Source organism: Oryx dammah, unplaced genomic scaffold (assembly GCF_014754425.2).
Source record: "Oryx dammah isolate SB20612 unplaced genomic scaffold, SCBI_Odam_1.1 HiC_scaffold_19, whole genome shotgun sequence".
Taxonomy (NCBI): Eukaryota; Metazoa; Chordata; class Mammalia; order Artiodactyla; family Bovidae; genus Oryx; species Oryx dammah.
The window spans coordinates 93,089,101-93,113,616 of record NW_024070203.1 but is presented as its reverse complement, the minus strand read 5'-3'; the positions used below and the strand labels follow the sequence as shown (position 1 = coordinate 93,113,616).

General features: G+C 48.3%; 1 protein-coding gene across 5 annotated transcripts in view; it reads right to left on the bottom strand.

The window, feature by feature from the left end:
* The window catches only part of COL14A1 (collagen type XIV alpha 1 chain), a 222,187-nt gene that overhangs the window by 15,870 nt on the left and 181,801 nt on the right, over positions 1–24,516 (bottom strand). For all 5 annotated transcript variants that reach the window (XR_005724651.1, XR_005724650.1, XM_040261792.1 and 2 more), the window contains exons 43-45: positions 14,393–14,428; positions 13,382–13,448; positions 10,909–11,097 (exon numbers count right to left, since the gene is read on the bottom strand). Coding sequence is in view for 3 of the 5 variants with exons in the window: in XM_040261792.1 (XP_040117726.1) it covers positions 10,909–11,097; positions 13,382–13,448; positions 14,393–14,428 (292 nt within the window). In the remaining 2 variants the exon portion in view is untranslated. The remainder of the gene's footprint in view (positions 1–10,908; positions 11,098–13,381; positions 13,449–14,392; positions 14,429–24,516) is intronic.

Genomic DNA, 24,516 nt, shown 5'->3' with positions numbered 1-24,516 from the left:
CAGGGATCGAACCCACGTCTCCTGTGTCTCCTGCACCTGCAGACAGATTTTTTACTGCTGAGCCACAAGAGAAGAAACCACCTTCGCATCAAGCTTTTACGGTAGAAACCACCCTCGTATTAGCCTTTAGACAAACGTGATATTTTCTCTTGATTAAGGGTAACATTCCAATATTGATATTTTTAGTCCTCAATGATAATATTGGAATGACTAGAGCACTTTTACATCCAGAAGACAGAGCAGGTATAAAGTGCTACCAAAATTTATAGACACCAATCAGTGCCAGCAGGGCAGGTCTTTGCAGTGGGCACCTCCCGGTCATTTCCCATAAACTTGTTTTCAGGAGCTGGCGTGACAAGAGGTAGGGGAAAAGACATGATGGAAAATCAAGAGATGTGCCAACCAAGATGTGCCTGAAACAGCAGGAGAAGCTGGTTGGCGTTATTCGCGTAATGCCAGCGATGTGTCTACGGTCCTGGCGGATCTTCTCTGCGAACACAGCAGAGACAGATGCAGAGACACAGTCACGGACAAAGCTCAGCTACGTCGTCGGGAACTCGGAGCTGTTGCATGGTAGTAATTCTTAAATACAAGTACATTTGACTTCTTCATTATGTTCCCAGCGCAGTTATGCTGGGAATTTGCACGTAGGGATAAATCTCCTGACAATTATTCACTCCCCTTTTCCTTCTTTATATTACCCACTGGGGCACTCTGGTTTATTTTTTTAATTATGTGTGAAGGTAGGTTATATTTATTTTCTGTAACTTTCAGTTTAGAACACTAACAGAAATGCTACAAATTATTTGTTATAAATTAGGAGACATTATGCTTGCTAGGCTTAAGAATCAGGGCTTTACCAGTTTCAAGTCCTTTCTCACCTCAGGACCTTTGCACATGCTATTGCTATCTCTGCCTGGAATACCGTCTTCTGACTTTTTTCTTATTGTTATGGCAAACCCTAAATTTTCAGATCTTGGCTAAAACATCACTGATTCAATAGACTAAGTCAGAGTCCCCTCTTCCATGCTATAAGTAAGTAAGTGAAGTCACTCAGTCGTGTCTGACTCTGCAACCCCATGGACGGTAGCCTACCAGGCTTCTCCATCCATGGGATTCTCCAGGCAAGAGTACTGGAGTGGGGTGCCATTGCCTTCTAATAGAGCAGCCTGTATTTTTTCATAACATATAACAAGTGAAATTGAGTTATTCATGTATTTTTTGTTTAATGTCTGTCTCCATGCAAGGCACTTGAAAAGAAAAAGCTGACATGCAGTAGGCGCTCTGAAAGTGCTGGTTGGATGAATGAATAATCAGAAAGGCTAAACTGTAAGATTAAGCACCCAAGACTGCACAGCCAGTATGTGGCAAAGTTCGGATCCTAACCCATATGTGACTGATACCTCTAACTGTTGATACATTATTTCCATCATCTTATTCTGTTTCCAGCTAAAGAGGCATCACACATAGTGAGGTGAAAACAGTTCTATTCTAAAATATTGGAAGCAAAAGAAGATCAAATTTCCTTGTTCCAGGTTTCTCCTATTTGTCCCCAGGGTGAGATATTGCAATAGAGGTCTGCCTCCATCCGTGCGTCTCAGATGGCAGGTTTCCCTGTAGGTTACTCCCCTGCTGAGCCTGTGCTAAAATCTAGAAGAAATGTCAAGTGCCAAAATGTATAACTGTAAAAAAATGTCTTTATCATGTTCATAGGCACCTACAACAGTGCACCTGAGTTCACGTCAAAGCTGGTCATCTGCCGGGTCATGGAGGCCCCAAGGCTACCCAGACATAGCAGAACAAGACGCGTAAGAAGCTTGCAAATCGCACAGCCACCACCCACTAAGACACTCCGGTCATCTAGCAGTTGACGTGCTGCGAACTATGGACATTAGGAGCAATAATGAAACCGGGTTCACCAAACCCTGCACAGCTCTGGCCTCCTCTGGGAAACCCCCACTACACAGTGAATTCACAGGCGACGGCAGGCAGGGGGCACAAGCTCAGACAGTTATTCTGCAACCACACACATGTGGACTTGAATTCTGGTCCCTGCTGTCCAGCGGGTGGCTTTTGTGATAACTGGCCATCTCACTCAGCCTCAGTTTCCTCACCCAAAACAGGGCTAGTACTGATCTCATAAAATTTTTATGAGCGTTAATAATGTACTAAGCAACTGACAGTTTATTAAGTACTTGCCAAATAAATGATAGCACTGCTTCTTTCTTTTCTTTTTACATACACATGTATCCATTCTCCCCCAGACTCCCCACCCGTCCAGGCTGCCACATTGCTTCTTATCAACGTTTACAGTCTGTTTTATCCAAAGGAGACTGTGTATAGAGGACACAGCACAATATTGGCAGATGCACCTGAGGCCTGACAAGCAAAAGCCGTAAATAATATTACCTCACACCCCACCCCGCCAAGAGTCTTACGTAAACCTTGCATTCCATAAATACTTGTTGATTTATCGTACAAAGTAAACCAGCTATGAATTCCAGCTGTTATGGATACACAATCTAAAAATGAAAAGCTTTAGCTGAAAGGTTCCTCTACTCGAATACATTTTGGAAAGCCATGGAAACTGAAGTAACTGCCTGAGACAGAAACCAGGAAATCCCCCCGTCCTTTTCAGGGAAAGAAAGAAACTAAATTTTGTGGACTCTAGACCAATGAATTTAACTGTTGTCTGGGTTTCTAGATGGTTCAAGATCCTAGTGAGGATAGTGAACATCTGAATACACGGAATAAGGAAGTAAACAGAACGGTCATCTGGGAATGACATCCAGAGATCGGAATTAGACACTGAGTTCTCAGGAGGATCTAGTTAGAATCATACGAGGCTGTGAGTGGAGAGTGAGGCAGTCAGAACAGTCAGGACTCCACGGTCACAGTTCAGGAACCAACAGAGGAAACTCAGAGCTGATCCGACCCACCCGCTGAATGCTGGGCCATTTACCTGGAGATGGTGCAGGCTTCAGCAGGGAAAGGCAGCGAGATTCTAGCCCACGAGGAATCGCTTTTCTTTGACATAAGGTAACAATGCAGTGTAAGCGAGGAGAGAAAGCAAGCAAGCAACGGGGCTGCCTCGCGTTTGCTTCTGCGGCGCGAGTGGAGCCCTCCGACTCTGGACGCAGCAGCTAGCCAAGGCGCAGGCGGAGTGTTCTGGACTTCCCTGGTGGCTCAGCGGTAAAGAATCTGCCTGCCAATGCAAGAGACGCGGGCTCGATCCCTGGCTCAGGAAGATCCCCTGGAGAAGGAAACGGTAGCCCACTGCAGTGTTCTTGCCTGGGAAACCCCATGGACAGAGGAGCCTGGTGGGCTGCAGTTCACGGGGTCCCAGAGGGGACACGACTGAGCGACCAAACAAGCACACCTGGAGCTTAAGCTCCCTGTGAGCCCTTAAGCCCTGAGGATCCTCTGTCTGTTAGGGTCTCTGCAAGAAAGCAGCTAGAGACGGTTCCACACAGTCTTAGGAACGTTAGTGGGTCGTCCGAAAACTTCCTTTGCTGTTCAAGTACCAGTAGAAATAAAAGACATATTTTTCTCTTTCACCAGGAACTTTATTGAATGTATTCACCATTTTGTTCCATTACCTTCTGCCATGTTTCAGGCAACTTCATAATTCCATCTTCCCAAAACTTTTTTTTTATCTTTTTGAGCAAAGAATTTCTCCAGGTGCCTTATACAGTCTTCCAGGGAATTGAAATGTTTTTCCATTAATAGAATTTGGTAAAGACTGAAATAAGTGGAAATCCAAAAGTGCAATGTCTGGTGAATACAGCGGATGAATCAGAACTTCCCAGCCAAGCTATGACAGTTCTCGCCTGGTCACCAAAGAGGCAGGCAGTACTGTGTTATCCTGACGGACATTCTTGCCTAACTCTGGGAGCTTCTGTTGAGTGCTGCTTTCCGTGGGTCTAATTGGGACCAGTACTTGTTGGAATTAATCCTTTGGTTTTTCAGGAGGAGCTCGTGGCAGACTCCTCTCCAACCCCACCGTATACGCAGCACTGTCTTTTTGGATGAAAGCCGGCCTTTGCTGTGCTTGGCGGTGGGTGGTTCCACTTGCCCCACAGGTTCTTCTGTCTCATATGATTGGATTCATTTTTTATCGCCCATCATGATTTGTTTTAAAAATGGAACATTTTGACTATGTCTCAGTAGATAATCTCATGCAGAAATAGGGTCGAGAAGGCTTTTTTCTTACTTATGTGGAACCCAACCATCAAAGTGACTAACATAACCAAGCTGATGCAAATGACTTTCAGCGCCTGACTTGGATGCTTTGAGTGTGGCGGCTCTCTCTCAAGCGATGGAACATCTTACCTGTGCTGTGTTGTGTCTGACCCCTTTCAACCTCATGGACCGCAGCCCGCCGGGCTCCTCTGTCCATGGGATTCTCCAGGCAGGAACACTGGAGTGGCCTGCTATGCCCTTCTCCAGGGGATCTTCCCGACCCAGGGATGGAACTGCGTCTGTTGCGTTCCTGCGCTGGCAGGCGGGTTTTTACCACTGAACCACCTGGGCAGCCCCAAGATAAAGCTGATTGTTCTCAGTGAATCTCTTGATTTGATCATTGTCAATTCAACTGGTCGACCCCCCCGAAGCCGACCCAGAGACACATCTTCAGCCTGAAACGCTGTCAGCCCCTTTCAGCAGCTCAGTCAGTCACAGCACCTTCTCCATATGCTGCGTAAATCTCATTTTGTGTTTCAGCTGCATTTTTACCTTTCTTGAATAAAGCATAATATTCCAAATTTAACTTATATGCAGAGTACATCATGAGAAATGTTGGGCTGGAGGAAGCACAAGCTGGAATCAAGATTGCCGGGAGAAATATCAATAACCTCAGATATGCAGATGACACCACCCTAATGGGAGAAAGTGAAGAGAAACTAAAAAGCCTCTTGATGAAAGTGAAAGTGGAAAGTGAAAAAGTTGGCTTAAAGCTCAACATTCAGAAAACTAAGATCATGGAATCTGGTCCCATCATTTCATGGGAAATAGATGGGGAAACAGTGGAAACAGTGGCTGACTTTATTTTTCTGGGCTCCAGAATCACTGCAGACGGTGATTGCAGCCATGAAATTACAAGGCGCTTACTCCTTGGAAGGAAAGTTATGACCAACCTAGACAGTATATTGAAAAGCAGAGACATTACTTTGTTAACAAGGGTCCATCTAGTCAAGGGTATGGTTTTTCCTGTGGTCATGTATGGATATGAAAGTTGGACTGTGAAGAAGGCTGAGCACTGAAGAATTGATGCGTTTGAACTGTGGTGTTGGAGAAGACTCTGGAGAGTCCCTTGGACTGCAAGGAGACCCAACCAGTCCATTCTGAAGGAGATCAGCCTGGGATTTCTTTGGAAGGACTGATGCTAAAGCTGAAATTCCAGTACTTTGGCCACCTCATGCAAAGAGTTGACTCATTGGAAAAGACTCTGATGCTGGGAGGGATTGGGGGCAGGAGGAGAAGGGGACGACCGAGGATGAGATGGCTGGATGGCATCACGGACTCGATGGACATGGGTTTGGGTGGACTCCGGGAGTTGGCGATGGACAGGGAGGCCTGGTGTGCTGCCGTCCACGGAGTCACAAAGAGTCGGACACGACTGAGTGACTGAACTGAATATGCCAAAAATGTAGCCTTTTTCTTCCATCTTCAATATTACAATGGCTACACAAAAATTTGCCAATTTTGATAACTTTTTAAATGCACACTGATATGACAGCTGTCACAACACAATCTAATTGTTTCTGATGAAATTAATTAAAGACAATTAAGCACTACTAGGGGCTTCCCTGGTGGCTCAATGGTAAAAAATCCACCTGCCGATGCAGGAGACGGGTTCCATCCCTGGTCGGGAAGATCCCCTGGAGAAGGAGATGGCAGCCCACTGCAGTACTCTTGCCTGGAAAATCCCATGGACAGTGGAGCCTGGCGGGCTGCATTCCATGGGGTGGCAAAAGAGTCGGACACGACTTAGCGACTAAAACAACAACAAAAGCGGTACTAGAGCCAGCCTACAGGATAAACACGAACAGACTTCTCGGCCAACCCAATTCTTGGCGTCTGGTCCCATCACTTCATGGCAAATGGATGGGAAAACAATGGAAACAGTGACAGACTTTATTTTCTTGGGCTCCAAAATCACTGCAGAAGGTGACTGCAGCCATGAAATTAAAAGATGCCTTCTCCTTGGAAGAAAAACTATGACAAACCTAGACAGCATATTAAAAAAGCAGAGACATTACTTTGCCAACAAAGTTCTGTCTAGTCAAAGCTATAGTTTTTCCATAGTCACATATGGATGGGAGAGTTAGACCATACCGAAGGCTGAGAGCAGAAGAATTGATGCTTTTGAACTGTGGTGTTGGAGAAGACTCTGGAGAGTCCCTTGGACAGCAAGGAGATCCAACCAGTCCATTCTAAAGAAGATCAGTCCTGAATGTTCATTGGAATGACTGATGCTGAAGCTGAAGCTCCAATACTTTTTCCACCTGATGCGAAGAGCTGACTCATTTGGAAAGACCCTGATGCTGGGAAAGATTGAACGCGGGAGAAGGGGACAACAGAGGATGAGATGGTTGGATGGCATCACTGACTCAATGGAGATGAGTTTGGGTAAACTCCAGGAGTTGGTGATAGGCAAGGAGGCCTGCCGTGCTGCAGTCCACTCACACGACTGAGTGACTGACCAACAATACTTTGTTTAAGGTAAAGGAGATAAAGGATTAAGCAGATTGAGGAAGACAATCAGATGGAGTGAAAGTACAGTCTTCCGTTAGGTAACGAGGAAAGTCATGAATGGTCTTCACTTCATCTAGCTAATACAGAAGGAATATAATTTTGTAATTTCTGTTCTCTAAACATGCATATTCTTTGTCTATAATATATCAATTATAAAAAGAGAGTTAATCAAAGATCTTGAACCGGCACCATATGTTTCAAACTGAGGTCATAAAATCCAAAGATACCCTTTAATCTTTTTAAAAAAAATTTATATTGGAGTAGAGTTGCAATGCTGTATTAGGTTCAGGTGTACAGCAAAGTGATTTAGTTATACGTATACATATATCTATTCTTTTTCAGATTCGTTTCCCATATAGGTTATTAGAGTGTTGAAGAGAGTTCTCCACGATGCCCTTCAGCCTTTTAACAAAAGAAAACAGGAAGCCATAGGGAGGGCAAGTTTTGTTTCTGTCTGCCTCAGCCACGTGAGTCTGAACGCACGCGTGTGCACGTGCAGACCACGCCGTGACGTATATGCATCTCTTCTTGGGCATTATACTTTAGTTTGAAAATCTTTTCAAAAAATTAGAGTAGAGAGATCGAATGGAGCACTGCTGATGAAAACTTAGCCAAAGTCAGTGGAGTCATTATTTTTTTTTCAAACTTTAAACTTTTTATGTTGTATTAGGGTTTAGCCAATTAACAGTGTCGTGGCCGAGTCAGGTGAACAGAGAAGGGACTCAGCCACGGATATACGTGTATCCATTCTCCCGAACCCTCTTCCATCCAGACTGCAACACAACGCTAAGTAGAGTTCTACGTGCTCTACAACAGGTCCTTGTTGGCTGTCCATTTTGAACGCAGTAGCTGTCCATAGGGTTGCTCAGAGTCGGACACAACTGAAGCGACTTAGCAGCAGCGTGCACAAGTCATGTGTCTTTAACGAAGACTCAGCAGAAAGAGGTTCCACGCAATGCTATGCCAGTTTCAACATCCACACTTCTTTTAGTCTTTCTTTTGTAGCTTATTACTTGCCTAAGTAAACTGCCTACTAATGATACTTATTTTTACCCTTTATAATATAGGGTCCTTTTAAAATTGTACTCTAGAGTTTAGAGATAATCATATTTTACACAGAAAAAACCTCGAACGTGATCCCTGTTTTTCATTTCCAGCCTCGACACTGGCTGACTTCCAGCCTCTTGGGACCTCAATGTCTTCGTGCGCTTCTTTTTTATATAAAATGCAAAGGCCAGAAGAAAAGATGGCTGAAACTTCTTTGGTTTTAAAATGTGACTTTTGATTTAGTGGAAAGGCAGACATTTTTCTGTATCAATCTTTCCCAGTACTTGGACCACAAGGCTAAGATCAAAATATGAATCACTTTGCTGTACACCTGAAACTAACAAAATATGGTAAGTCAACGAAACTTCAATAAATGTCTTTCTTAAATTATTGTTCTCCTTGCAACCACAAATCCCAGTTGCAATGGGATTGAAATACTTTGCTGGGAATGAAGAGTTCTCTGGATGTTGGCCTATAAACCCCAACCTTACACCCCAAAGCACACCGCCCCCCGCAGCTGGTGATCAACCAACATCAGCTTCCCGGGCTTCCCTGGAGGTCAATTGGTGAAGAACCTGCCTCTCAGTGCAGGAGACGTGGGTTTGGTCCCTGATCCGGGAAGATCCCACATGCCACAGAGCCACGGAGCAGTGACCCAAACTGCAGAGTCTGCGCTCTAGAGCCGTGAGCCACAACGACCCAGCTCCATGTGCCTGCAGCCCGCGCTCCATGATAAGAGAGCCGCGAGGAGCAGCCCACACGCCCCAGTCAGAGAGAGCGCCCCGCGGAAGCAGAGACCCAGCTCAGCCAGAAACAAACAGACGAGTCAATGGAAGGACGAGCCCGCCTTCCCTCCTGCTCAAAGAGCACCTCTCACTGTCTGACTGTCCACCCCCCACGCCCGTGAAATGCGGGACTCTGCGTGCTTACCACACTCTTCAGGGATATACGAGTATGTGTAAGATAATTCCACTGCAGAAACTCGTATTTCAAGGGCTGTCTGGGCTGCTACTTGAGGACCCCGGCCGAGGTTTCCTTTGTTCCCAGCACTCGGGTGTTCTTGCAGAGCAGGAAAGGCAGTCTGGCAAGAACGAGGACGGAACTTCCAAAAAGAACAGAGACATCCTGCGCCTTGCCGTTTGACTCGGTGCTGGCCCCAGGCTCCCTGAGTCACAGCCGATCCACCGCCCACACCCTGGAGGGCATCCTGCTGACAGAGACGCGCACCGTCCTGGCTGCCAGATCGCTGGCATTCCGTGAGGAAACCATGTCCGTCTCTGCATCTGCTGATTTAGTGCCCTGGCACGGGAAAACCTTTCAGAAAGGAAAAGCAGAACTGGGTTGCGATCACAGCAACGATGCTCGAGCGAGGACCTGTTATTGCAGAGCAGTTCAGACCTGACCCTTGCCTTCTGCAATCACGCTGTTCACTAACACGTGATGACGGCTGAAACGGGCCCAAGAGACCGAGCCCCAGGCATGCAGGGGGCGGCAACATTTGTGGGTCTAGAACCATCAACAGAAACTTCACGCATGTGACAGGGGTTAAGCTGAGTCTCGAACTGAGAGTAAGACACACAAGACAGGGAAAAGGAAGGACACCTCCAGAAGCGGGAAGAACGAAGTGTCCAAAAGCGCAGAGGCAGAGACGCACCTGGCCTGTCGGCACGGAGCAGGAATCAGCATGAAATGTTATCTCTGTAATCTGCATTTTGCATCCCACATTTGATCAAAGGAGTATATCCAGCCCATCTCATTAAAGCAATATGACTCATAGAGCAGGTCTCACTAAGTAGCTTTTCTCCGGATCTGCATTCTATAAAACCGTGTCCTAGAAAGTGTGAAACTCTTCCTATTGCCTCTTTGTGGTTAATCGGGAACCCCATTCTCCCACATCTCTTTGATCTGATCTGCTTCTGGAGTGAGAGATCTTGGTCAATTACAGAGCTGGCTGAAATTCGATCAAGAGAGTCTATTACTATATTGCACAATACTGCTGAGACCTGGGAAGGGTGGAAGAAAAAGCTAAGGAGGATCTCTATTGGAAAGAAACCTTAGTAGAAAAAATTAAACATTGACCCACAGAATTATTAAATAAAATACCGCCTCATGTCATAGGAAGATGAGCCACAAACAGATTAAACGTCCATTTCATCTGAAGTTTCGAATCAGCACGGTCTCCGTGGGCACATCTGCATCACTGAGTTGATATGACTCATGTCTTACCTCGAGGCTGCTGCTAACGGTTGCCTAGTATGGGCACCGCGCAAAAAGAGCACCAGCCCTGGAAAGCGGGCTCCCTACTTGCCACGACACAGGAGGACAGAGAATGCCGCCAGCCACATGAACAAATGATGCCGCGCCCGTCAGGCCAGCAGCCCCCACAGCCGCCCACAACAGCGCACCCTGGGGCGACGCAGGGTGGGGAGCACAGAGTGCGAGCCAGAGAGACAGGGTCCATCGAAGCAGTGGCTTCAGTGAGCCCAGACGCTGGCATCTTCACAGTCACAGAGGAGTGCTAAGTCCGTTCGTTTGAGATGCCTGCCTGTTTTCCTTTAATTAACAGTCATCTTTCGATGCCCCCACTACCTGGCTTTCATTGCCAAAACAAGCCTGGCATGCACAACTGGCTCCTCCCCCGTTTGGAGCCGTCCCCTCGAGGAGCCTGAGCGGCTGTGCCCGGGGCTTCAGTCCTCAGCAGATCTGCCAGATAAACACAGCTCTCGCCGAGAGGTTGTGCTTCTCTCATTGTTTCAGTTGACACGTGTGTGACGCTACATCCGTCCAGGCGAAGCATTTTCTAATCCCACCTGGCTGGGGCACAGTGTTTTTAATTCATCCACCCAGAGAGGACACCTGTCTCTCACTAGCTCAAAAGCTTCTTAGAGGTGAACTGGGAGTTGTGATCCTCCTTCTGGATGCAAGCTTTATTAATAAACACGCTGTAGCTTACTCGACTTTCTCAGTATTGGGGATAAACAAACAAGAAGCTGGAGAAGAGATGGGGCAGGATTAATTTGGTCCATCCTTCGGAATGCTGTCCCTGCAGGAGCGCCCCTGCTACCCTTGTGTCAGCGCACCCAGTGAGAGGCACGGCCCGCTTACCTCGCTCTCCTGGCGAGCCTGGCACACCTGCGTTTCCTGGGAAGCCCGGGGCGCCCGGGGGTCCTTGCTCACCAGGAGTTCCCGGGGAGCCCGGCCTCCCAGGCTCTCCGGGAGGCCCCTGGATGGTCCGCACCGATGTCGAGTGGCTGGGAATCTGGTTAAGGATGGCCGTGTACCTGGACATGTGACCTGAGACAGGAAGGAAACCCAGCACCCGATGAGTGGGCATGCGTGCGATGGGAGAGCCGGACATACTATCTGTCAAGGCTCCAAACCACTCTGTCAGACACCCACCAAGCAAGAGGCACATCCCTCTGAAATAAGCTGATTTCCAAACGAAAAGATTCTGCATTTCCCTTTGGATGATATTAGCAGCTGGACTGTGTTCAAATTCCATCTCATGCATTTGGAATTCCACAGCTCACGTCAGCATCTCAGTAAGTATCACTGAGCAGGGGTCATAAATTATATCTTTACCCCCAACATTTATCTGACCCCTAAACCCTCACCCAGCAGTCCCTTTTCTCCAGCAATTTCCACCCAAATGACCTGTCTTTTTTCCCAACCCACAAAGCCTACCCCACCCTCTGCTCACAAATCCCCAGACAAGCGCCCTGCTTCAACTCATCTCTTCATTGCCAAGCCTTTTTTGCAGAAACCTTTACTTGAGTCCCAGCTGCAGAAACTCTCACTAGCTTTATTTTTTTTTTCAATTTGGCTTTCTCTCATTATCCCTTAACTCAGCTGAGCCTGTAAGAATGGATGTTAGTAAGTACAAGTAAAAACTGAGAAAATATTTGATACCATAGTTCCCCATTTTCCCAGCATCATCAGTTGACCACATTTCCCTACAGAAGTGGACTTTCCAAATGACTGTTATTTATTCCTCTTTAAATATCCAACCCTAAATAAGGAATGGCCACCATTTCTAGAGGAGTGATTTCTAAGAAACGGTCAATGCCTTCTGAAGCCTGGGAGCAGGGCTGCCGTTAGGACTGGGCGGCCGACGACGCAGGCCCGCCAGGAGGCACGTTCGTGACAGTCCGGGTAGGAGCAGGCGTCTGCGCCCCTGCTGGTTTAGCTTCCTGCTCTGATGAAGCGGCCGTCCTCCGCTACTTCTCCAGAGGTCATCACTGGAGCCTCACACAGTTCAACGTTTCCTAGCATAATTCTTCCGATTAGCTCGGGACTAAAAAGCAGATAACCGAGCAAGTGAGGAATTATAAGCCACGTGGTAAGCAAGCTCTGAGGCGGAGCTGAAGGGAGGAGAGACGAAGCTCGGTGACAGGCACGCGGCTCTGGAGAGGCCGAGCTGCGCTCACGGGGCCACATCCCGTCTCTGCCGCGTCCTTCTCGGACAAGGACGTTGACGGGCGGGCCCTCCCCGTTTTACAGGCCTGTTTCAGCTCTGGTATAACCCCGCTGGTTTCCGAGAAATTATTCACAGGAATCTGACAATTCCTGAGGGGGAAAACTGGATTTTGAAATCTCAATTTTTAGGCCACGTTTCAAACAATCACATATCCGCCTAACATTTTTATTCCAAAGTGGAATAAGACTAACTATTGTGATATAGTCCTTATGCTAAGGCCAATGAGTCATACTGGGATTTAACCCTTAGGCTTCCTTAAAAGAATTCTGTACCCATTTACACTGTATGCTTGGAATGAGAAACCTACAAAACAACGCAAGATTCAGGGGAGCTTCAGACATACTTTGCTTTATGCTCCGTCTCCCTTCTGCAATTAGCTGTGTTCTCAGAGATTCGTATTTTGGTGTTAGATTTAAGCAGTTCACTTGTAAATTCTCTATCAGACACACTAGTGTACCATATAGCATAAAACGGACGAAAGGTCAAATAGAGGGAGCATTTAAGTAGAGGGGAAGCTCAGGTTTAAACGGAGAAATGGGGCAGGCGTGACATGAAGCGTGTTCCAGGGCAGGTTCTGGCGTGGACCCGAGGACCCCGTCACACGCCACGCGAGGCTTGTACCCATGCCTGCGTGTGCTCCTGTGTTTGCATTTTCTGGCACGAGTCTCCCAGAGAAGGGCCTTGGGTAAAAAAGGCACGAAGAAGAGAGACTGACTTCAGTCTGGAGGTTGGGGGGCGAGTTCTGCTCCCTTAGTTTGGCAGCTTTCAAATCCTTATCACTTGACGGAAAAGGTTTATTTATTTGGAGAGATGAAGAAGAAACAGAAGATTTGATCTGGGCAGTGAAGTTAAACCTATACGGGCGAACAGGGGGCTTCCAGACAAACACCAGAGAGGAATCTGGCGTCTGCACCATCGCTGTAGGCCAGGGTAATCTGTGATGAGACTGCCTCTAAAGAGGTGATGACCCCGGGTGGGTCAGCGATGGCCAGGTGCAAAGCTGGCGGGTCTGCACCGAGACAACGCTGTCCGTACTCGTGCAAAAGGCGAGTCTCCGCCCGGCCGAGAGCCAGCGCCCACTGCCGGCCGCGGCGCACTTACTCTGGATGAGCTGCTCGCACACCTGCCGCGCCACCGCTCTCACCATCGCCTGAGACTGAAGGTCGCCCTGGAGGAGAGGAAAAGCGGAGCCCTGACTCCCGGCCGCGGCCCAGCCCGGGGCAGGGCCTCCAGGACGGAGCTGGGGCTGGACCGACCGTCGCCACCGAGCAACCGGCAGGACGGCCCAGGGCGCACTCAGGGAAGGGGCGAGCACCCCACACGCGCCTGCGAGGCCCCTGGGAGCCTGCGGCAGACCAGGCCGCCCGAGGCCGCAGTGCTGGTCCCAGATTCTAAAAGAATGTCAGTGTTTGGAACAAACCCATTAACTATGTATTAGTTAACGCCTTCTTTATCACTCTTTAGAGCTTTAAAATACAGTGCTTTCTCAAGCACTGGCTTACTGAATACTAACAGCAACCAGAGAAAAGACGCTAAATCCATTTATAGAGTTAAAAACTTACTGCCCAAGTTTTCACCAAGGAAGTTTTCGCCACTGCGTCTATCAGAAGTGACCGCACGATTATCTGAGCAGCGGCACAGTTTCTCAACGGAGAGAAAAGGCCCCTGAAGTAACCTGTTTTAAGCCTCACAGCCAGTGCTCTGACCCCGCACGTCATTGTTTTCCTGGGTGCCAATATCGGAAACACGCAAGCCTCGATCTACCGCTCGGCGTTTTGAACAGAGCGTTTACTTCTCTGAAACCTTTCCCATCTGCTATATAATGTCTTCATTAAATCCATTCTGTGAGTTAAATGACTGATCCTCTCCGTTTCATCCCTAAACAAATGCTTCAGGTCACCTAGCCTGACTAGCAGAGCTGCAACGAGAAGTCAGCTGGCCTGACCTCCAGCCCGTGGGGTGGATCCGCTTAAAAAGGTGCTCACAGTCGGGGGAGCTGGGGTCGAGGCGGGGGGTCGGGTAGTGAAGCCATGACTGACCCAGACAGAGAGCCGCCCTCCCTCACCAGGCTCCCGGACAAAGCTACGCAGCCAAGGGCCCAGAGATACTCACCCTCTCTCCCCTCTCTCCCTTGGCTCCAGGGACACCCTGCAAAATTGTAAATTGTTGAGTTAGGACACTGCACTCAAGCATAATGACACACATCTTTTCTGATGGTATGAAGAGGTTTTCCTTAGCGCTCATCATTCTGCAGCAAAAGTAGAGACACAGCCACGGGAATAAACAGGGAGCAGCCTGTCATCCCGCCAAGCAGCACCGCCTCTGTGGTGTTCTTCTTACCTCGCTGGTTATCCATTTATTTATTTATTTGTAATTGAAGGATAACTGCTTTACAATATTGTGCTGGTCTCTGCCATACACCACGATGAAGCGGCCGAAGGTAGACATGTGTCCCCTCCCTCCCCATCCCACCCCTCCAGCATTTCACGGAGCCAGGTTTGAGTTCCCTGGGTCACACAGCAACTTCCCACTGCGATCTGTTTAACACATGGCAAGGTAAGCATCCGTGTTACTCTCCACTCGCCCTGCTCTCTCCTTCCTTGCTTCCCGCTCGTGTCTGTAAGTCTCTTCTCTGCGTCCACGTCTCCACTGTGGTCCTACAGACATTTTAAACATTTCACTCGGCCAGTCTCTGCATGCAGAGTCACAGTACGCTTGAACACAAGATTGGGATCCTGCAGCAATACTGCTTTGTAATACCGTGTCGCTGAATAAATCATTTGCATCTTTTCACACGAAACCTCTCTTTCCTGATGCCGCGCAATCGATTTCACAAAGCTCTGCTGCAAAGAGACATGGTTTTCATTTCTGAAAGCATATCTCTCACAGAAAGGAAAACATCTTCCAACCTCAGAGCTCAAGTGAAAGGTGGAATCTGTGAAATGCTAGCTCTTCACTCTGCTTTCCATTCGGGATTAACAGCACGTAAGGCTTTCTCCCTGATTCTCCCTGGTAATGTGAGCCTGTATTAACGTGAGTTCCCAGCTCAACTATTGTTTTGTTTTGTGGCTTAGCTACTCTTTGACCCATAGGAAACCTTACCATATCTGTAAAAACTTTTGCTGAAAAACAATGGTTTTTTTTTTTTTTTTAGTGTTTGTGCAATGAAATTACATGTATAATGCAAAACACGTGTCTTCAGAATGTCTTCTTGTTGTTTCAACTCCAAGGCAGGGTAATAAGTTTACTGAACAACACTTTTTTATAACCTCTACCAGAAGGATAGAAAGTGCCATTTACAGATGGAATTTGTCACGCTGTCAGGCTGTTCCCAGTTGTTACTATAATCTCAACAGGTCCCAAATCAAAAGTCTCTTTTCCAAAAATCTCTATTCAGTTAGTCATCCAAAATAAAAATTCTGTGTTCATTCCATTGTGCGCAGGTAAACTGGCTTTCTGGAAAAATGAGACGCCCTGACCTGTACTGTTTGTGGCTATCAGAGGTGTAAATACTTGTACTGGGGCTGAGTCAGGTGACAAACAGGCTGTCACCGAGGGTGGAGTTCCAGGGAAGAGCAGCACGACACCCACTCCCGGCCCGCCGCCCGCTCTGCCCCCTTCCTTCCCCCGCTTCTCGCACGCCTGTCTCTCACACACTCACACGTTTTGTGTTGAGTTGTTCTTGGCCATGCCCTGCGGCACGGGACAGCTTACTTCTCTGACCAGCGGCTGAATCCGAGCCCCTGATGTGGGAGCTGGGGGTCTTCGTGACGGGACCACTGAAGAATGCCCCCTACGCTTCGGCATCACAGCTCCTCTCATACCCACCCCTCTGCTCCACCACCCAGCTGCTGGCCCAACCATCTCACGCCAGGGCATTCGCACCTTCCTTCTAGCCAGCTTCCCTAACGAAGGACCCTCCGCTTCCGGTTCATCCTCTGCACAGCCGCGAGTCTCGCCCTCCGGATGCAGTTCAGGGTGCAGTTCAGAAAGCTTGGTGACCGCCGGCCGATGGCAGCTCTGCCTGTATGCAGCCACCCGGTGACTCTTAGCTACCCATGTGACAGTCAGAGCCCTCGCTTTCAAAGGCTTGTTACGATGTGTGGCCCCAGCTTCCACTACCATCTGCTTATCAAAAGTACAACTTCTCATTCCCGCAGACCTGGTCCAGTCAGTATATCAGAACACTTGTGAGAAAGGTATTAAGCGTATATCTTGTATATGAAGTACCAGCAATATTCTAATGCATTACTCAAGTACCACCTATTTCATACTAAATCCTTATTATTGTATACTTTTAACCATGTGTGTGCTCATTTGCTCAGTCATATTGGATTCTTTGCGACCCTGTGGACTGTAGCCCGCCAGGCTCCTCTGTCCATGGGATTCTCCAGGCAAGAACACTGGAGTGGGCTGCCATTTCCTCCTCCAAGGGCTCTTTCAGGCCTAGTGAATTCTCCTATCTCTCCTGTTTGGCAGCTGGGTTCTTTACCATACTGCCACCTGGGAAACCGTATTTAACTATGTAACATGAAGATTTCTCTTCTCTCTATGGAGATGGTGAGATCTCTAATGCTGGGGACCATAACTTATATTACTTTATATTTCCAAAACCACCTAGCCTGTTAAAAGAGCCAGTTGAATATTCAGTTAAGTGCAATATTAAATTAAAATAATATTTATTATAAATCTAGGGCTGCTGCCTACTTCCTTTTCAAGCATTCGATGCAAATTCAAATACAATACTAATACAATCCCAAAAATCAGGAGACAAAACTTAGTATCTGTCCCTCATCTTTAATAAGCCAAGAAATTGTTTGTAGATACTAGTGGTTTAAAACTCAAGCTGCTTTTACCACATGTCAAGTACACATCTCGGCACATTAACTCATTTAAGCTGTCTAACACCCCTGTAAGGTGAACTCATTTAATCCCTCCAACCATCTCATCCTCTGTCATCCCCTTCTCCTCCTGCCCTCAATCTTTCCCAGCATCAGGGTCTTTTCCAATGAGTCAGCTCTTTGCATCAGGTGGCCAAAGTATCAGAGTTTCAGCTTCAACATCAGTCCTTCCAATGAACACCCAGGACTCATCTTCTTTAGGATGGACTGGTTGGATCTCCTTGAAGTCCAAGGGACTCTCAAGAGTCTTCTCCAACACCACAGTTCAAAAGCATCAATTCTTCGGCACTCAGCTTTCTTTGTAAGTCCAACTCTCACATGCATACATGACTACTGGAAAAACCATAGCCTTGACTAGACGGACTTCGTTGGCAAAGTACCATCTCTGTTTTTTACATATAAAGAGAGTGATGCATTGAGAGGATAAATAAATTGCCCAAGGCCACATAATAAGAAAATGGAAAATCTGGGACCAGAATCCACTCAGCCAGTCTCCAGAGCCCTTGCTCACCGCAGTACACTCTACTGCTGCCATGAAAGAGAGCACTGCTCAACACATTTGCTAGCTTCAATCTTCTATTTCAGTGTAGGAAATATTTTTCTTAATGCAATGATTTAAAAAGCAAACAAACATCTCCCAAATCTCACTCCAGTCATTCAGAATTAGTCTTTGAGTCATTTCTTAAAATCTCTTTCATCTTGAATATTTTTTGTTTCTGAACCAATGTATTCTTAATGTTTCCATTGCTAGCTATCATGTGTTAACTTTTCCTGTTTGAAACTTGGACAAAGAAACGGCAGTGCAAACCTGAGTGGTGAGGTGAACGGACAGCATCAGGTGTCGGCGCCTTTGGTGTGCAGAGACTGATGCGTTTAACGAGGCCTGAAATTCCTCACACTCAGCCTACCAATGCTTGTGACTAAGTAGCTGCAAGACACAGCAAGGTGGTCTCCAGGAAAGATACATTTAGTGAACACATCTGAACGACAAGAAATTATTTTTTATTCCAACTTCTCTGACGTCTTTGCTTTGATTTTTTGTTTTGCAAAATAAAAACAAACTCAAAATTCCTGAGTGAACGAAGGTCCGTAACTCCACCAAAACAAGCTTTGATGGAAAATACACAGTCCCTGTAGATGTCGGCAAGAAAATGTGGCATATTTTCCTTTGATTTCAGGAACACTTGAAATGCAAAGAAAAGAAAGTACAGTAGCTACATTCACAGATTTATAAAATTTAGTTCTGAAGGAAAGAATAATCTCACGGTCCAAGTCCCAAATATTAGGTGTCTGCTGCTGCTGCTGCTGAGTCACTTCAGTCATGTCCGACTCTGTGTGACCCCACAGACGGCAGCCCACCAGGCTCCCCCATCCCTGGGATTCTCCAGGCAAGAACACTGGAGTGGGTTGCCATTTCCTTCTCCAATGCATGAAAGTGAAAAAGAAAGTTTAGTCGCTCAGTCGTCTGCTAACTAAAATCAAAACACCCCTAGCTCAGCTCTGAGTTGAGCTTCCATGCCTTACCCTTAATCTGTAAAACTCATCTCCTCATACTCGCCTGAGTGCCAGCCTAACTAGAATGTAATCACACTTTCGCTCTTTGTTTTACCAAACGCTTATTAAGCACGGTAAGTCCCCTACGCACGAACCTTCGAGCTGTGAACTTGCGAAGACGCGACCGTGCACTCCATCAGAGGCAGGTGCGGGCGGGGCACCTGGCCTCCACCCGCGCTGACGCCCTCAGCTCGCCCGTATCCCACCCTCCGGTCAGTACCCCCGTCCTGCTCGCTTGACGCCTGCCCCGTGTGCCAGCTGTTGTCCTGGACGCCTGCACTTTGCCAGGAACTGTACTGCAAGATTAAACACGTTTTCTTTATTTGTTGTGTTTTTCATGTACTGTTTGTGTGAGAAGCACTATGGAGCTATCACAGTAATCCTGCTGACTGTGCCAGCTGGAGACCTAGGCTGACTCTGCCGGACTCATGAACAAACTGGATTTGCGGCTGCGCTCTCGGAATGGAACTCACTTGTACGGAATGGACTTACTCTACCCTCTGAGATGCTGAACTGGGATCCAGGAGTAAGAAAGAACATGAGTATGATTAAAAAAAAATTATATATATATATATATATATCTCTGCCCTGAAGAAACCCTGCTTTTTGTGGCGAGATGGACGTTGACAGTAATGCAGTCTCCCACCCCAGGAGGCAAGGCTGGGAGGGGACCTCAGCCGGAAGAGCAGTTCTGGAGAGAAACCACCAGGGCCTCCCAGGGGGAGAGAGGAGAAGCCTCGACCCAGACAAACGAGCGCTTCCCCCGGGGCGCGCGCGGCGTCCGGCGGCACGAGGGACCCTGCGAGAGCTTCCAGTGGAGCGGGGGCTCGGCTCCGAGCAGGGCCTCCGGGAGCCGCGCTGGAGGGGCAGCGAGGATAAAACCCAGGGCCGCCCGCGCCGGCGGAGCACGCGGGACCCACCCGCCGCGGCCTGGCGTCCGGGGAGGAGACTCGAGACAGGAAGCGACGCCGCAGGGAGACTGCGCGACGCAGGCCCCTGGCAACGGGGGAAGGACCGCGGCAGCGCCGGCGGAGGCGGCCGGCAGGGCGTCTGCGGACAACCTTGCAGAGGCACGAAGAGGGCCTGGGGCTGGAGTTCGCAGAGCTGGTGGTGACGGCGAGGTGTCGGCAGCGGGGAGAAGCGGGAGCGAGCGCAGCGATGCGGAGGCGGCCGCACGGGGCTTGCCCGAGCTCGTCTGTTTCATCACATCCCCTCCGAGGCGGCCACCCTCCTGGCTTCCTGGGGGCAGAGCACGTCCATCTTTCAAGATCCACTGAAACGCTGCCTCCTCGGGGGCTGTTCTCCCCAGCCCGCCACTCAGGGGACAGGGGAGACTGCATCCCTGCCTGCCTGCCTGCCTCAGGGCGGGTTTCACAGCCACGTTCGGGCCTTTCCTGTAAGGCGTTTCCCACTTTCTGCCTTTCGTTATATGCTCTTATATACCGAACAAAACCATCATCCTCTCTAGATTCTCCGTGGCTGTAAAAACGTATCTTGGTCATCTTTTGTGTCCCTCATGGACACTACCTGTCCTTCACATCTCTCGTCCATATCGTTCAGTCCAGTCGCTCAGTCGTGTGGCCCCACGGACCGCAGCACGCCAGGCCTCCCTGTCCATCACCAACTCCCAGGCCTCACTCAGACTCCTGTCCATCGAGTCGGTGATGCCGTCCAGCCATCTCATCCTCTGTCGCTCTCTTCTCCTCCTGCCCTCAGTCTTTCCCAGCATCAGGGTCTTTTCCAGTGAGTCAGCTCTTTGCATCAGGTGGCCAAAGTATTGGAGTTTCAGCTTCAGCATCAGTCCTTCCAATGAACACCTAGGACTGATTTCTTTTAGGATGGACTGGTTGGATCTCCTGGCAGTCCAAGGGACTCTCAAGAGTCCCTTCTTCTCCAACACCATGGTTCAAAAGTATCAATTCTTCAGCGCTCAGCTTTCTTCACAGTCCAACTCTCACATCCATACATGACCATTGGAAAAACCATGGCCTTGACTAGACAGACCTTTGTTGACAAAGTAATGTCTCTACTTTTTAATATGCTGACTAGGTTGGTCATAACTTTCCTTCCAAGGAGTAAGCGTCTTGTAATTTCATGGCTGCAATTACCATCTGCAGTGATTTTGGAGCCCCCCCCAAAAAAAGTCAGCCACTGATTCCACTGTTTCCCCATCTATTTGCCATGAAGTGATGGGACCAGATTCCATGATCTTAGTTTTCTGAATGCTTGAGCTTTAAGCTAACTTTTTCACCCTCCTCTATCACTTTCATCAAGAAGCTTTTTAGTTCCTCTTCACTTTTTGCCTTAAGGATGGTGTCATCTGCATATCTGAGGTTATTGATATTTCTCCAGCAATCTTGATTCCAGCTTGTGCTTCATCCAGCCCAGCGTTTCTCATGATGTACTCTGCATAGAAGTTAAATAAGCAGAGTGACAATATACAGTCTTGATGTACTCCTTTTCCTATTTGGAACCAGTCTGTTGTTCCATGTCCAGTTCTAACTATTGTTTCCTGACCTGCATACAGGTTTCTTAAGATGCAGGTCAGGTGCTCTGGTATTCCCATCTCTTTCAGAATTTTCCACAGTTTATTGTGAGCCACACAGTCAAAGATTTTGGCATAGTCAATAAAGCAGAAATAGATGTTTCTCTGGAACTCTCTTGCTTTTTCAATGATCCAGCATAGCTACTCAGTAAATATTTCTGAATGAATGAATTGGGAAACTGACATTCTGAGAAGGCAGGTAAAGAAGCTTAAGCGATGTGGTTCACACAGCCAGTTACGGCCGCGTGAGGGTGACGCCTGGAGCCCCAGTCTCCCGACCTCTGATGCAGAGCTCACGGTGCGGTATAACACTGGCGCACCCGCCGGCGTTTATTTCCAGCCGAGCTCAGGGCCCCTTGCGCGTGCTAGCTCACTGTCTGCTCTCCTGCAGGGGAGGCACCTTGAGCTTACGCCTCGGGTAGGAATTACAACGGCGGCGGCAGCGATGCACGTTCTGCCCTGGGAAGTCGGCAGCTGAAGGCAGCGTGCGTGAAAGCCAGCCTTTTCCTGGCACAGACCATAGGAAACAAACTTTTCTCAGCGGGCAGCGTGTCTCTCCTGGTCTCTCTCCCTCCTGCCTTCCTGGACAGCCATCCACGGGAAATCAATCAAGGCTTCACCCCGCGAGGCGCAGCCCGTCTGGCAGGAGGCAGGCGTGTGGCTGCGCCCACCCAGCGTCCCAGGGGAACTCTGGGCTGGGCGCTTCAGGGAGCCCCTGGCTTTGAGGAGACCCCAGTGCTGCCTCTGGCACAAGCGCCACTTCAAGGGCCCTTTTCTGCTGATTGGCAGCAACTGAAGGGAATATCAACAAGCGTTCTATTTCCAGGAAAAAATTACTGCTGTTTCTGAATTTATTTAAAGCCCAGAGCTACACAAGGCCAGGTGGTTCGCAGGGTGGGGTCCTCCTTACTTTCTGCATTTCAGAGTCACTCTGTCCCCTCACACACACCCGTCATCCTCGGCCAAGCACCCTCTAGGGCCTGTTCTTCCTTCCTACCCATCCTCCTAGGATTAGGATCAAGTCGACTTGGATTCAGGGACACTGCACAAATGCATTTGTTTATTGTCCAACCAAATTTAAACCAGTTTTGGGTTTTGTTTGTTTGTTTCTGTTGAGCCTCAAGATGCCTCAAAGCCTTTGATACCCTAAAATTTCTCATGACTTTCTGGGAAATAGATTTAATACGCTGTCTCTGACAGTTTCTTTCCCAGAACCCTTTGCTCTCTGAGCCCTACAGACGTCTTCTGGAACTCCTGTTCTCCGAGCACACTATGGGAAGTGGACTAAAGCAGAGATAACAGAAAAGGATGTGTAAGGAGAAAGCACTCCAGTCTTCTTGTGTGTCCCATCACTAGCTTGACTTGAAGAGAGAAGGTCTAAAAAGGTTTTGAACAATGACAACGTAACTACATTCCAGTTGGAATCAGTATACGGCTTTTTAGAATGACTACTAAAGGGAGCTGTGGGGGTGCGCGAGTGAGGATGTATCTGCTAAGCTCTGGAGGCACTTTCTCACGCCCCTGTCTGGTGTATGTCCGTGTCCCTGCACGTGTGTGACATGACTGACAGCCGAGACCAGGACCCGAGGACCAAACAGCTTTATGGAAATGTGTTTTTAAGAATACAGGGTGACTACCTGCGTGGCTAGACACAGAGCTTCCTTCCGAATGAAAACCAGTGTTTCTGTTAGGTCTCGCTCACGGTGGAAGGCAGGAAAAGGCCCCCGAAGCGTCTATTTCTAATCCCCGGGGCCTGTGAACATGTTGTCAGTCGCTCAGTCCTGTCCAGCTCTCTGTGACCCCCAAGGACTGGGGCCCGCCAGCCTCCCCTGTCCATGGGATTTCCCAGGCAAGAACACTGGAGTGGGCAGCCATTCCCGTCTCCAGGGGCTTCTTCCCATATTACTTTATGTGGCAAAAAGATTATGAAGTGTGACGTAGTAACCTTGATGTAATCTGGGGAGATTACCGAGGATTACCCTGGTAGCCCAAACAAAATCACACAGGTCAAAGTGAAGAAAGCTTCCAGGCTGTGTACAGAGCCGATATAGTCATGGGTAAACAGAGAGATGACATTGCTGACTTCAAAGTGGGCCACAAACCAAGGACAGCGGGAAGTCTCTAGAAGCTACAAAAGGCAAGGAAATAGATCCTCTCCTAGAACCTCCAGACAGGAAATGCTGACACCTTGATTTTAAAACCCACTGAGACGACGTCAGGATTCTGACCTACAGAATTTCTGTCGTTTTGAGGTTGTGGTAATTGGTATAGCAGGAGGCAGAAATCTAATTCATCAACTCCTACCCTCACCCTCCAGACGCCACTGTTGCATGAATTCTTAGCATGTCTGCAATGTACATACATGGACACGTCTCAGCTGTTTTAGTCTTGGATACAGGTTCGGTACCTCGCAGATCATATAGGAAGGCTAATACTTGCGCCAGAAGCAACAACTTCAGGTCGCAGAAGGTGCCAAGTGTGGCTTTGGAGGCTACGGTGCATCCACCTTATATTACAGACAAGGAAAAAGGCCCACGAAGCTCATCTGCTTCTCCCCCAGCCTACCCCGACCTCTGCATCCATCCAACCTGAGAAATCAGAAGCACAAACATGGGAGGTATCAGGTTGCCCAAAGAGCACATTCAGATTTTTCCCTAAGATCAGTTCAGTTCAGTTCAGTCGCTCAGTCGTGTCTGACTCTTTGCGATCCCATGGACTGCAGCACGCCAGGCCTCCCTGTCCATCACCAACTCCCAGAGCTTACTCAAACTCATGCCGATCGAGTCGGTGATGCCATCCAACCATCTCATCCTCTGTCGTCCCCTTCTCCTCCTGCCCTCAATGTTTCCCAGAATCAGGGTCTTTTCAAATGAGTCAGCTCTTCGCATCAGGCAGCCAAAGTATTGGAGTTTCAGCTTCAACCTTAGTTCTTCCAATGAACACTCAGGACTGATTTCCTTTAGGATGGACTGGTTGGATCTTCTTCAGTGCTCAGCTTTCTTTATAGTCCAACTCTCACATCCATACATGACTACTGGAAAAACCGTAGCCTTGACTAGACGGACCTTAGTCGGCAAAGTAATGTCTCTGCTTTTGAATATGCTATCCAGGTTGCTCATAACTCTCCTTCCAAGGAGTAAACGTCTTTTAATTTCATGGCTGCAATCACCATCTGCAGTGATTTTGGAGCCCAGAAAAATAAAGTCAGCCACTGATTCCACTGTTTCCCCATCTAT